Here is a 12,421-nt window from a genome sequence, read left to right as displayed (position 1 = left end):
ATAGTGGGACTGATATAGATTAGATATAGATATAGATAGATATAGATATAGATATAGATGATATAGATATAGATATAGATATAGATATAGATATAGATATAGATATAGATATAGATATAGATATAGATATAGATATAGATAGAGATATAGATATAGATATAGATGGCACGTGTACTGTGCCACAGGCATGTGGTGAAAAGCTCTGATAGACAAACTAAAGTCCTTGATAAAATTTTTAATGAAGTTTTCTCAGTCATTCTTTTCCCCATTAGATGTGATTGATTACCAATGCTCCATAACTTCAAGAGAGTAAAACCCACATTAAAAGTAGCTTGTATTATATCTGTGTAAGCAATAAAATATCAAAGTCTTAGATTACAAGTCACAGAATACCATCTTTAAGCAGTTACTTGGTATGCAGAACTTAACAATAGACATATCATGCCTAGGGTATGGGGATGACAGAGGAAGCAATGTCTATCATTTGGTCATAAGGTTCTAAAAAAAGGCACCTAACTCTGCTACATACAAATGACAGAAACTGCTAATGCTATAATTCCTGTTGGACCCCACAGTGGCCCTGTAGTGAAGAGGTGAAGCACAACTGGCTTCAATTCAAAGAAAGATTCTAGGCAGCCACATGATGTCTCCTATAGAGTACCACTTGCCAAACCAATGAAGGGGCAACTCTGCCACATTTTGTGTATCCCCCACAATACTGATCCTAGCTTAACTGAAGAGCAGAGTAGACAGATAATGCTACTCATGCAGTACTCTGATATTAAACATACTTAGCTTTGTTTTGACTATAAAAATATCTACCTGCTTAACATATTATTTACTTCCCCACCTTCTTCACGATCACCATTTCTCAATGTTAAAAAAGAATGAACTAGCTAATTCCAGGCAAACACAATGACAGCACTTTCAGTCACAGGGCTCTCTTTACCTTCATTGACTCAGCATACAATATATATTCCCTAAGCACAGGCAGGAAGTCTTCTGTCATGTCCTCACTGAGTTCTTCAAGAGCTGTACAGCAATTCCCAATACAGGCAGACACTCCTTCCAGTGGCTCTGATAGCTCAACCTCCAGCCCTCCCCAGGTTGAATAAACAGGTCCATATTCTCGTAGTTCCACCAAGTATTCTACAACAGGCAGATGGAAAAATAGATTAACAGAGTAAGAGCAAGGCACAAAGATGTGCAAACACAAAACAGGAGAAATTATGCACCAATTTTGAATAACACTGATCCCCACAGGGAGTCAAGGCTTATGATGCATTAGCTTCTTAATAGACAGAGCTCTACGGCTGCACAGGTGACAGGTTCAAGTTTCCTCTTTCTTAACTTATCATTCCTACAGACTTCCAATACAAAGACTCTTGTACCTGTGCAGTACCCAGGGTCAGTTTTTTAAACATACGTAAAACCTAACTCTACTAAGACGAGACTTATAAAACTTGTCTTCGTCTAGGAAATTCCGTTTGTACTCCTCCAGATGGAATCCACAGGTTCTTCCACCTTCCAAAAGTCTTTCAAAAATTACTCCAGTAAGACAGTAGGCTTGTATGAGAAGTTCAACTTTAAAAAAATATTTGGAAAATTGAGCTAATATCAGACACTGTGTTAGGTTTTGGGCCTTTTTAAAATCTGGAACAGGCATTAGATTTTGCCCTGTGTGTGATTTATTATAGGCCAGAATCATCAACACAAATTGTCATGAACATGCTATCAACCAGAATAAGACACAGAGCATTCAGACTGAAGTATTATGACAGAACACCTTGTGTCCTTACCCAACTGCTCCTTGATGATCCGTTGTGCTATTCTATCAATGGTACCAAGCTTTAGAGAGAATGTGTCCAGATAATCCCCAATGGCTGCAAATTCCAGTGGCCGACTTCTTAATTTGTAGCCTCCTGTAACATATTTGACAGACTCCCCCATCTTTGTCAGCAAAGCCATTCCTTGCTTTTTGTAGGCATTAAGATCCTAGGAATTAAAACAAACAAACAAAAAAACGGAATCAAAAAAGAATATGTTTAGGGATATTCACTTACATGTTTAAATATTAATACAGTGAAGGATACTTTCCAGTCAAGATCAAATCTTGTGAAAGCAACAGATTACATGTATGCAGCCTTGAACAAAGGCCTGCAGCCTTGAACAAAGGCTTGCTTTCTACAAGCTGCACAGCTGAGCACAGCATCAAGGCTCCATGGAGGTAAATTATCCAGGAGAATAGTATGAAGTACATTAGAAATAAATAAGTAGTCCAACTTTGCATGTGGCCATGTTGTCCCATTTTCCTGTACTCTCACCAGGGAAGCAGGTTTATTTACAGCTCTGGTTCCACCAAAACCGTTCACATCATTCATCTACATGTACTTCTAAGTCATGGCTACAATACCAGTATTAAACAGATGCATCAACTGGCTCTAATGACCTACTACAGAGCTACACGTTGCACATCTATTTGGTAAGCAGCCTCCTCACTCCAGTTCTGTGATCAAACAGGAGGCAGGTGAAGACTGCATGCAGAAAAAATGCAGCGTGAGGAGACCAGCAAAGCTTCTCTGCAAGAAAGACTGTAGCTCAGGCTGGGTCAGATGCATCCATGATGCTGCACAGAAAGTATGAACTTCCTTCACACTCCTTTAGACATTCGCATAAATCAACTTTCAGATTATCTATGCTACCAAGACTGCTTGTCCACAAATTTCATTTTTTTAAGGGATTTCACCTTAACAATATACCAGAAAAAATGGTTTTAGTTAGTCAAAACGCTGACAATGTTTCATTTTAGTTCTTCCAGCAGAGGTCAGTATTCAACATCTCAAAACAGGCTCAGGAGCTATAGTTTGGTTATCCTATAGAGCCTGAGGAAGAGATGTGTTCAAACTAAGTAGGCTGTAGAGATCAAGAATTCAGACATATTATTACAGACGAGACTAAAAGCTTAAGTGTTCTTAAAAAAAAAAAAAAACAAACAAATAAACAACAGCCATTTTCAAAACATGTGCTATAGTATTCCTTCCAAGTACTTAACGTTAGTCAAATATAAGTCAAATTAAGAAAACCTAACATGTTAACAGCTACTATAATTTTCAATTATATTTACAATTAAATGCCATTTGATTCTTACTTTCCACATGTCCTCAACATGAGCTGCAAGCAACCATCAGAAAAGATCCCTGAACTCAAAATTATTCACTCACTCTCTCAAGCATTCTGGTATGTTACAGGTCCAAACAGGGAATACAAAGAAACGTTAGTTTCTCTTCTTCAGCCAGGAGGTGATCTTACAACTTCCTGTAGTAACTAAATTCTGAAGTCCTAGCACACTGAACTGACACCTCACTGCTCCACTAGACCAAGTTCAAACATGAGAGACAGTCAGCAGAACAGATGTCCTTTCCTCTCATCTCCCAGGATGCTCTGTAATCTCAAGGCAAACTCTTCCTAAAGCAGAGGATGAAGCCCTTGACATTCATTTCACAGGGATGGCAGAAGACAAATAAAGCAGCTAAGAAAGCTGCATCAGGCTTGGACAGATCAAAAGAGGAACAGAGCTACGTGACATTTAACATGCTAAGCAAATTCTGCTTTTCTGGCTTGTTTCAGTGGTTAATTTTACCATTGAGGGGAAATAAAAACACTGGAAATTGATTATTAACAGCAAGCAAAGCATGAACCTGAAGTGAGCTCAAACATCACATTTAAGTGAGCTAGTGTAGTGTGACTTTGGAAAGGCATACTTTTACAGCACTTCTCACCTATCTGGTAAAACCCAAACACAGCTGCAAGTCTACCTAGTCATATTTGAAATGCAGCTCTAAAGAAAGCCAAAGAAAATTGCACTGTTCCTGCATGAGTCATGCAGAGAGAAGCATGAAATTGTTGGCTGAGAACAAATAAGAATGAGGCCTCCATGCTCAGTTTTAACGGCATCAAGTGCAAGCAATATAAAAAGAACAGACAAGATAAAAAGTCAAGAAATTTGCAAGCTTTTGTGAAAGGGAGACTTCTCTTCCTCTCCCCCTTCCCTCTTCCCTCAAAGAAGATTTTTAAGTCTACAATTTTCTGAATTTTTATTCTCTCTTGCATAATATGATTAGATGAAACAAGCAGGTCTGGAGAATTCAATTTATCAATCTGCAGAGAGGATTCCTCTTCCCTGCAAGCACAGGGAACCCATACTGTTGTCACACACAAGGGTCTGTCACACACAATAGTCAGAGTGCCCAACAACCCTTTGGAGGAAGTTCTGATCTGCACATGCAGTTTTGTTAATGCCTTTTTACCCTCATTTCAGAAGGGACTGCAAAGGTCAACAACTGCATTTGAAAGTTACTGGCTTACCTTAGCTGTGAGAAAGACGTTGAAGTGATCATTAAAAGACAGCACTGGGTGATCAGTTATTCTCTTCAAGAACTTGTCTAATGCTTTCCTCCTTGTCTCTACGAACTCTTCTGAAAAGCGATCAACAACACCCTTCACCACAAATTTTTCAGGAAGAGGCTGTCAGAAATAAGCAAACAGCACAAAATTCAAAAGACCAAAAACTTGCTTCAGTTATTTGGAAACAAACAAAGCAATCAAATTTCAGTCTTAACAGGAACTGAAACATTATGTTTGTGAACAGGAACCATGCATCACAAGGGATGCAAGCCGTGCTCAGAATTATCCTTAAGCAGGTCTGGCTTAAAGCTAGCCATTCTACTGAGTGGCTTCATTTGAGAGTCACACCAGGGAAGTCAGACAGTACTCACAGTAAATACTTGTAGCATAGCTTAGATTCTTCTCCCTACTGCTATCCATGTTCAAGATCCAGCTCTGAAGAGATGCCAGAAGAGCTCCATGCTATTTATAACAGAAGCACACTGCACCTGCCCACCTCCCCCCCGCCACCCACTACCCAGTGCTGAAGCAAGGCTCCCCAGTCTCAGGAAACTCAGAAAATTTGACAATTCTACTTTCTCCCCACACACCCTCTATGAACAATTTAGAGCTTTTGAACAGGGTACTCCTCTAAAAGGCTGATAGCCTTAGTGAGAACACTGAGCAAAAACAAACCAGGGGCTTGACACAGCAAATGGCTGGATCTTTTCTGAAGTATGAGCATACCTGATCATCCATCACAGCTGACTTTCCTGAGTATGTTTCTGTAAGTGACATAGGCCTGACGATACATCCACTTTTACGTCTTACTATTTTGAGTCCATCAGTTCATCTCTGCAGTTCAGTTTGACATATAAGCCCAGACTTTCTCCAGAATTGCTAGTTATACAGTCCCCCCTGTTACACTTGGATTACAGACTCCAAAGCACCACTTTGGATGGAAGGTAACTTTTTAAGCTGATGCATGGTTAGTTTCAGCTCTACCACTAGATCTGCTTTTGTTCTGTCCAGACAGCATGAACTTCAAGATTAATATCAGGTTTAAAATTGTGCTTTGTATTTCATTCTTGTGAACCAGCCCATTCAGACAATCTGCTTACAGTTAGGCTAGCAATGACAGCCATTTTCACCCAATTCAGGAATCAGGATTCTCCTCTGCAAAGAGTCTGTAATCTAAAATCAGTGTCAACAATAGTTAAAGAAACTATATACATTGCTTTCCCACCATACCCAAGCTGATGTGGGTTGTACATGAAGACTGTATCTTCTAGAAAACCACAGCCAACATGACTTAGCTGCAACAGAGCTACATTTTGACCACTGTATTTGGTTCTTAAAATTTAAGACTTCCATTATTATGTTTAGCATTCAAATCAGTCAGTCATTCTATTAAACCAGCATAAGGTACACTATCATTAGACTTCTTAAGAAGTATAATGCCTTGAGCATTAGTCTTCAGGAAGGAAGAAACTCTCTTCCTTTGCTTTGTAAACTTTAGCTGGGACTCTAGGAAGTCACTACATCAGCATCATATGCAGGAGGAAAAGAAAAAAGTTTAAAGGAAAAAAAGAGAGGGAAAGAAAGACTAGTTTAAAAAAACATAGTTCAACTGAACACATGCAAATTGGCACTGAAGTTTGAGTGATTTGTTTGAGCATTTGAAGAATGCACTTCTATTACAAAGACTTCTGCCATTTAACCTGTTTTCAACTACAGCAGTAGGTATATTCCTTTCCATTTCAGGCCTCTGGAGGTCCATCTCAAGTAATCAAAATGCACAGCTAGCAACTGATATCTTGCTTTAATTATGCTAATTATCTATCTTATAGTTTTCCATCTTCCACCTTGATTTATTTTTCCCTACTGAGACATGCAAGCAGAGTCCATTCCCATCAGAAATGGCTTCAAGTATCCAAACATGACCATCCCAGGACAAGAACCTTGTCTGTGTTAGGTTTACCTTTGTAGTCTAGAGACAGAACTGAAATCAGTTTTACTGTTTTTTTGAAAGAAAAGATTAGAATGTCTCAGATCTTTTAAAAAGCAGTAACTATCAGTAACTGAAGAGATGAAGAGGAACCCATACTGAGCTTAGTTTTGGCTCCCAAGTGTAGGCTGTCATGACACACTGCACTGGTAAGACATATCATTCGCTACAGGAAGATTTTACGCAGAATCACTATATTCAGATTAGGAAGACGATTCCCTTTTGATAATTCGTTAAAACAGAAGGCTTTTGGGGATTCCAGTATCTATAATTACAAATACAGACAGTCTTAGATTGTCTTGAAACATCTTTTCAGAAAACACTTGAGCCAGTGCATCTGAAACTGCCTTTAGCTTCTATACCTCATCTATTTCTAGACAATAAATATATAAAGCATTCAGCAGCCTCCCTACCATACCCTGCATAAGGGAGATTAATAGGAGATTATATAATTGCTAACTTGCACATAAACAGATAAAATCCTTTATCTCCTTTATTAACAGCACATCCTTTTATCTCCAGATTTCCTAGAAGAAAGGCATTTAAGACATTGGCTTGTTCTGCAGCGGGTTCCATGTCCAGTATTACAGCTACTCATGCTAAGTTCGCTCTTCTGTCTGCAACAAATTCCTGGTAGGAGCAAAGCAGCTTGATTCCCCAGCTGTGACTCATCTTCTGCTACTCAACTGTTATTTACAGCCTTGCAGGCTTCAGACAGAACTGGCTGCCTGTTAGTGTGCCCAAGAATCTGCAGAAACTGAATTGTGATTGTTCCAGCTGTTCAGAGAATCGGACACAGAGAAAAACACAATATACATGCCTCCACCTTATGCTCTCAAGCTCACTGTCTTTCTTTTCCCTACTGTTCAATAAACTTATTTGCAGCCAGTTAGTGGTGTCACATGATTTTGTGAAGTACTTCTTATCTCTGAGACACTCAGCTATTATTCCACTTGAGGCAAGTCCCAGCATAACTAAGGACTTAAACAGAGCTCAACCATAGAGCAACCTAACAATACTTCTCACACAGCCTACTCCTTGCTGAGGGAGGGAGGGAAGGAGAGAGAGCAGAGAAACTTCCACCTCATCACCCACCCCAGACAGGCAAGCTAAAGTATGCTAGTAGTGTTGCTATTTCCTGTCAATTCAATTCCTACAGTTTTTTTTAAATGTCTTTGTTCAAAAGGGCAGAAGGCAGTGATCTCACAGGTTTCCTACCTATTCACACAAAAAACATATAAGGTAGTACTAATGTCCTCACATCAAATAAGGTGGTCAGATCACCAGTTTCAGCAACAATGGGTGCAGTCGTTTAGATAATCTTATTAGGTAAACTTCTACCTACTGAAGGCATGCAATAGTTACCAAGACAGAGGCTGAGACTTCCAAGTCTGTGCTATTACATGTCAGTGCTATTAAGTGTTAGCACAAGAAGTTTTAAATTACTCTGTAAAACCAGCTCAAAAGGCCATCTTGAAAACCGAGACTAGAACCTGAAGTACCTGTGGCTTTTCATAATCCTCAGATGCTTTGAAATACAGGTGTAATAACTGAGCAAACAGATGAAATGTATTCTATTTATGTCACAGCTACTGTAGTCAGCACATGTATTGCCCTGCAGGAGGCTGACAAAGCTCACCTCTCAGGTGTGCCACTCAAGAAAGGTTTACACTTCCTAACTAGTCAGGAATGGGAAGCTAAAGAGAATGAAGAACTCTTTTTAAAATCTAGACACATAGCATCCAAATACTACCCTTGGAAGACAGATGCACAACTGTCCTAACAGAATATTCTTGTTTACTACCTACGGGAATAAGATGCGTTGGCTGAGACTCCTCCAGCTTGTTTCTCAACCAGTCGAAGTCTTGGTACCGCCGACGGACAGAATACTCTGGCAAATCAAACTCTGCTCGTGTGGTCTGGAAAAGAACAGGATATACTTAGTGTGCAGCAATGCCTCTCACTTCAGAGCTTAGCAGCAAATGCAGTACAGCCAGACAAGCCTTGCAGGGGGGTGCAAAATTTTGCAGTCAGCATGAGAGAAAGATCCTCTGGTCTATTTGTAGTTCGTTACATGTACCGCTCTCATCATGGTAGAAGTCTGTAGAGCAGAAGAAGCACTGTGCACCACATTACTCTCTTGGCAGTTACAAGATTGCAAAGACTGTATGAGATATTCATTGTGAGGACAAGACTATTTTAACCATCAAGAATTAAAGGTGTTTACTGACTTGTTTATTCTATGACATTCACTATCCACTGGTGTAAAAGTGTTTCACCACTGTCCTGTATTCTAAGATTGATAGGCTTATCACACTCCAAGGCCATAAGATGAGAACATAAGCCACTGCGAGCTTTGATGGACTGTTTTTGTTGACTTTCAAGATGAAGAAACAAGTCTGTTTATGTGTATACCTGATTAGATATATTAGTACATTAAATTAAACATTTTAAATTTTCCTTCTTTAGGGCAAGGTCATTACAAGTTTGGGAGGAAAAAAATATGCAGGCAGATAAACTGCTGGCAAGTGTTTTATCCAGTCTTTGAAGAGTCCATAACCTAAAAGGTTGACTGTATGGGGCTGCTTGCACAGCACATACTGCAACTGCCTAAACACACTCATGAAACTGTGTACCAATTAAGAGTTTCTGCTGAAGAGCCTGGCACTGCAGATTGGAAGGTAGATTGCCCTTGTAGTTATGACCCTCCGAGAGGCACAGGCAGCTATACTTAAGTTACTTTTAGCATTACATCCACCTTGCAATGAACGGCTTGCAGTGCCAGCACACTACATGTCTGCAGCCAGGCATCAAACCCAGCACATTCTGGGGAATAAACCAGCAACCCCATCTTTGAACTGGCATCAAGTCCAGCACCTGGTTGCTTTGCTAGTCCCAACCAGTAGCAGCCTTTAAATGCAATCCACCTCCTCACTTGCTTTCTGGATGACTCTAACTCTTCAGTTGCTGCATTTTACTCCCACCAGTCACCACTGGGGATCCTGTAGAAGTTCTACATATGAAATCTCTTGCTAGGGTGAAATCAGGCTAGGAGCCTTAACATGGTATCAAGAGTACAGTAGGTCTAGGATACTGTAAGGATACTGTAAGCAGCAAGCTGATGTGTTATTACCTTTGAAATGGTTTGGCTTCTAGTAACAGAAGGCATAGATAGACAGAAAAAGTAATCAGAATCAGCTCGTCCCTTCTTTGACCAGCTAGCCATGGTAAGCAATATAGAGGTTAGTCCTTGGACTAACATAACGAAGCCCCATGAATTGGAGCAGTTGTGTTTGTAGATGAGGGACTACCAAGACCTCAGTATCCACTGCAGATCTGTGCTTTACTCAGCTACACACATCTCAGAGTAACACCAGCTTATTTAATTAAGGAGTGCCACACTATAAATATGACTTCTGAGACTTCATTTGAATAATTTTCACTTGTTTTGAGTAACAGAATGAATGGCTTTATTCTAGAAATTATAAAAAAAAAGGGGGCGGTGCAAATAATAACTCAGTAGAAGGCAGAGCTTCTTTGAACTGGCTGTTACTGCCTAACAGCATTTTAAGAGATAAGACAGTGTGTGAATGAGAGTAATCAAAATGGCTACATACTACAGTGTCTTATCCTGTAGCATGAGAATGAAGGTAGTCTCCCATCTGTTAGCACTGAGAAGCTTATTAAACACTATTCTGCTAACAGTTAAGGAAAACTGTACAGGACTGTTTAGGAGCTGGAAAGCAGGGTTAAGTCCCAGTACACAAACCATACATTAGCTACCATTCACCTCTAGCAAACTGCTCTTGTTGGCTTTACTTCACAAGCAGAAGTGCAAAGTTTTCCATATATCACTTTCTTCTTCTGAGATGAAAATACAGCAGCAAGATTTCAGTGTTTACTGTATGGGTTATCAAATCTAGACAGCAAATAAGCTTTTCAAAGACTATTTGGGCAGAACATAAAGGCCTTAAAAGGTTTTAATGAAACCTCACTAACACTGAAAGAATTTGGATCGCAGATCAAACTGTTCATTAGTTTAGCACAAGTTATTTTTCCTGGATTGCACATAAGAGGAAGGAGGATCTTGCCACTGTCCAAGCAGTGTTGAGGAACACATTCACTGAGGTAGCTCAGGGTGCAGCTGCAGTGGAGCTGCAGGTTGAGCTCAGGCTGGGGGAGCCCAGGCAAAGAGGCCATGAAGATCCAACCCTGGGCACAACAAGTGCCCAGGGACCTGTGCCCAGCCAGGGGACATTGAGACATGGCAGGAGCTGACAATGCCAGACCTTCCCATGCTTAGACTGGTGAGGGGATAAAAGCCCAGGGGATCCTTGTTCTGGGTCCCTCCCCAGAGACACCAGCCCGAGCTGGTAGTTTGCAATTGCACTGTGATTGTTTTAAGGATCAGGACGCCTGAGACTGCTATGGGAAACCTAGGGATGGAAACCTGGTGTGACTGTGTGAGTGAGGAGACATTGCTAGGAAGGAGCCTTGGTTCCAACTCAGGTGGTGCAACAGTGACTGCCAGAGTGGCTCCTGCATGGTCAGGCAGGGAAGTTTCCATAAAAGACAAGTAAAGCATCTATGTTTTCAACACAGTTAAATTCCTCCTGCTTTCTCAATAGGATTCATAAATCTCATCTTGCAAGGACATGTGTCTCTTCCAAAAGAACCTGAGAAACTTACATGGCAGATCTCAACCTCCCAAAAAATAACGGGCAAGACATTTCCAAGAACTTACTGAAAATTCCAGCACAGTTTCACTAAGTCAGCACTGCAGCACTCTGGGCTGGGTTTTACTTTCTGGGAAGCAGGCAGAGTTATGGACACTTTTATCTTAATTGCTGGACTGGTTTTGACTAGAGGCAGTATTAAGGCAATCACCAAGTCTTGGTCTTGCATAAGATTCTTGTCGTCCTTGGAAGGAGTTAGCAGCCAAACCTGAAGCTAGCCTGTGATGACTATATGAAAGTACTTCTGCACCCTAGTTCTACTCTCTAACTCACTTGATTGCAGATTCCCCTACATGTTACTATTTAAGTTTGAGGCAAAATCTTCAACTAGGAAAAGAGAAAAATGACAGAGAGGGGGAAGGGAAGAAGGCTGGTGTTCTTAGCACTCCTGTATTTCTTTTAGTCTCAAACAGTTTAGCCTGCTTGAAAAAGACTTCATATCACTTTTACCTACTCCTCTCTAGGGAATCAAGCTGTTTCATGTGTTCAAGTAATCTCATGGAAGCATGAGGAGGACAGGAAAGTGAAAGCCTCAATTTCAGTACTGACTGGTTTGAAACTCTCCCTTCAAGCCTGCAGAACAACTGCATGACACTGAGGAATGGCACTCAGCTGTTCAGACCTCCATGGGAAAAGGCACAGAAAAAGACCTTGCCATCCTAGAAAGTACAATGAAAATTAAGTTAGAAGTACACTTACTTATGTTTTCTCAGGAGAGATAACTATGAGGTAACACATGGCCAAGCTTTACTTTCCCCTTTCTTCCTAAAAAAGAACTCTGGTAAAATCTCCCTAAAATGCACATCCATCTATCTGAAGGACACAAAGACACTTCAACCATCACAGTCAAGACCCCTTAAGTTCCAGCACAACTTTCATCCACCTTTCAGTTTCACTAGCCCCTCCTGTGTAAGGAAACTGCTTACTAACTTGCATTAGTAACTGCATTAGCAAGATGAACACAGGGTATGAGACAATCAAGGGAGTCAGTCCTGAATCACTGTCTTGTTAGCTGGAGAATTACCATTACATTCTTTAAATGTGTTCATCCACAAGACAGGCTAGGGAATGCTACCTGGCTCTTACTTGGGAGCTGTGAAAACAGGAACACAAGCAGGATCAATTAAACTCTTTAAGTTTTCCTTTGCAAGCCAATGTTTTGACCCTTCCTCAGTCACCACCACCTGCTGACAAAGGTATGAGAAGATGAAAAGCCCAAGGCATACTGCAAGACTTTTTTTTTTTTTTTTCCTGGTCGAATGAAGGACCTGTAAAAAGAAAGAAAAAAAAAAAA

At 40.4% G+C, this 12,421-nt stretch overlaps 1 protein-coding gene across 2 annotated transcripts in view; it reads right to left on the bottom strand.

Annotated features, from left to right (window-relative positions):
* SNX30 (sorting nexin family member 30) overlaps window positions 1-12,421 on the bottom strand; it is a 67,675-nt gene that overhangs the window by 31,455 nt on the left and 23,799 nt on the right. For both annotated transcript variants that reach the window (XM_053968932.1, XM_053968931.1), the window contains exons 3-6: window positions 8,200-8,310; window positions 4,366-4,524; window positions 1,800-1,995; window positions 950-1,149 (exon numbers count right to left, since the gene is read on the bottom strand). In XM_053968932.1, coding sequence (XP_053824907.1) covers window positions 950-1,149; window positions 1,800-1,995; window positions 4,366-4,524; window positions 8,200-8,310 — 666 coding nt within the window. The remainder of the gene's footprint in view (window positions 1-949; window positions 1,150-1,799; window positions 1,996-4,365; window positions 4,525-8,199; window positions 8,311-12,421) is intronic.

The sequence above is a fragment of the Vidua chalybeata genome, chromosome Z, assembly GCF_026979565.1.
Source record: "Vidua chalybeata isolate OUT-0048 chromosome Z, bVidCha1 merged haplotype, whole genome shotgun sequence".
Taxonomy (NCBI): Eukaryota; Metazoa; Chordata; class Aves; order Passeriformes; family Viduidae; genus Vidua; species Vidua chalybeata.
This window is presented reverse-complemented; position numbering and strand designations above follow the sequence as displayed.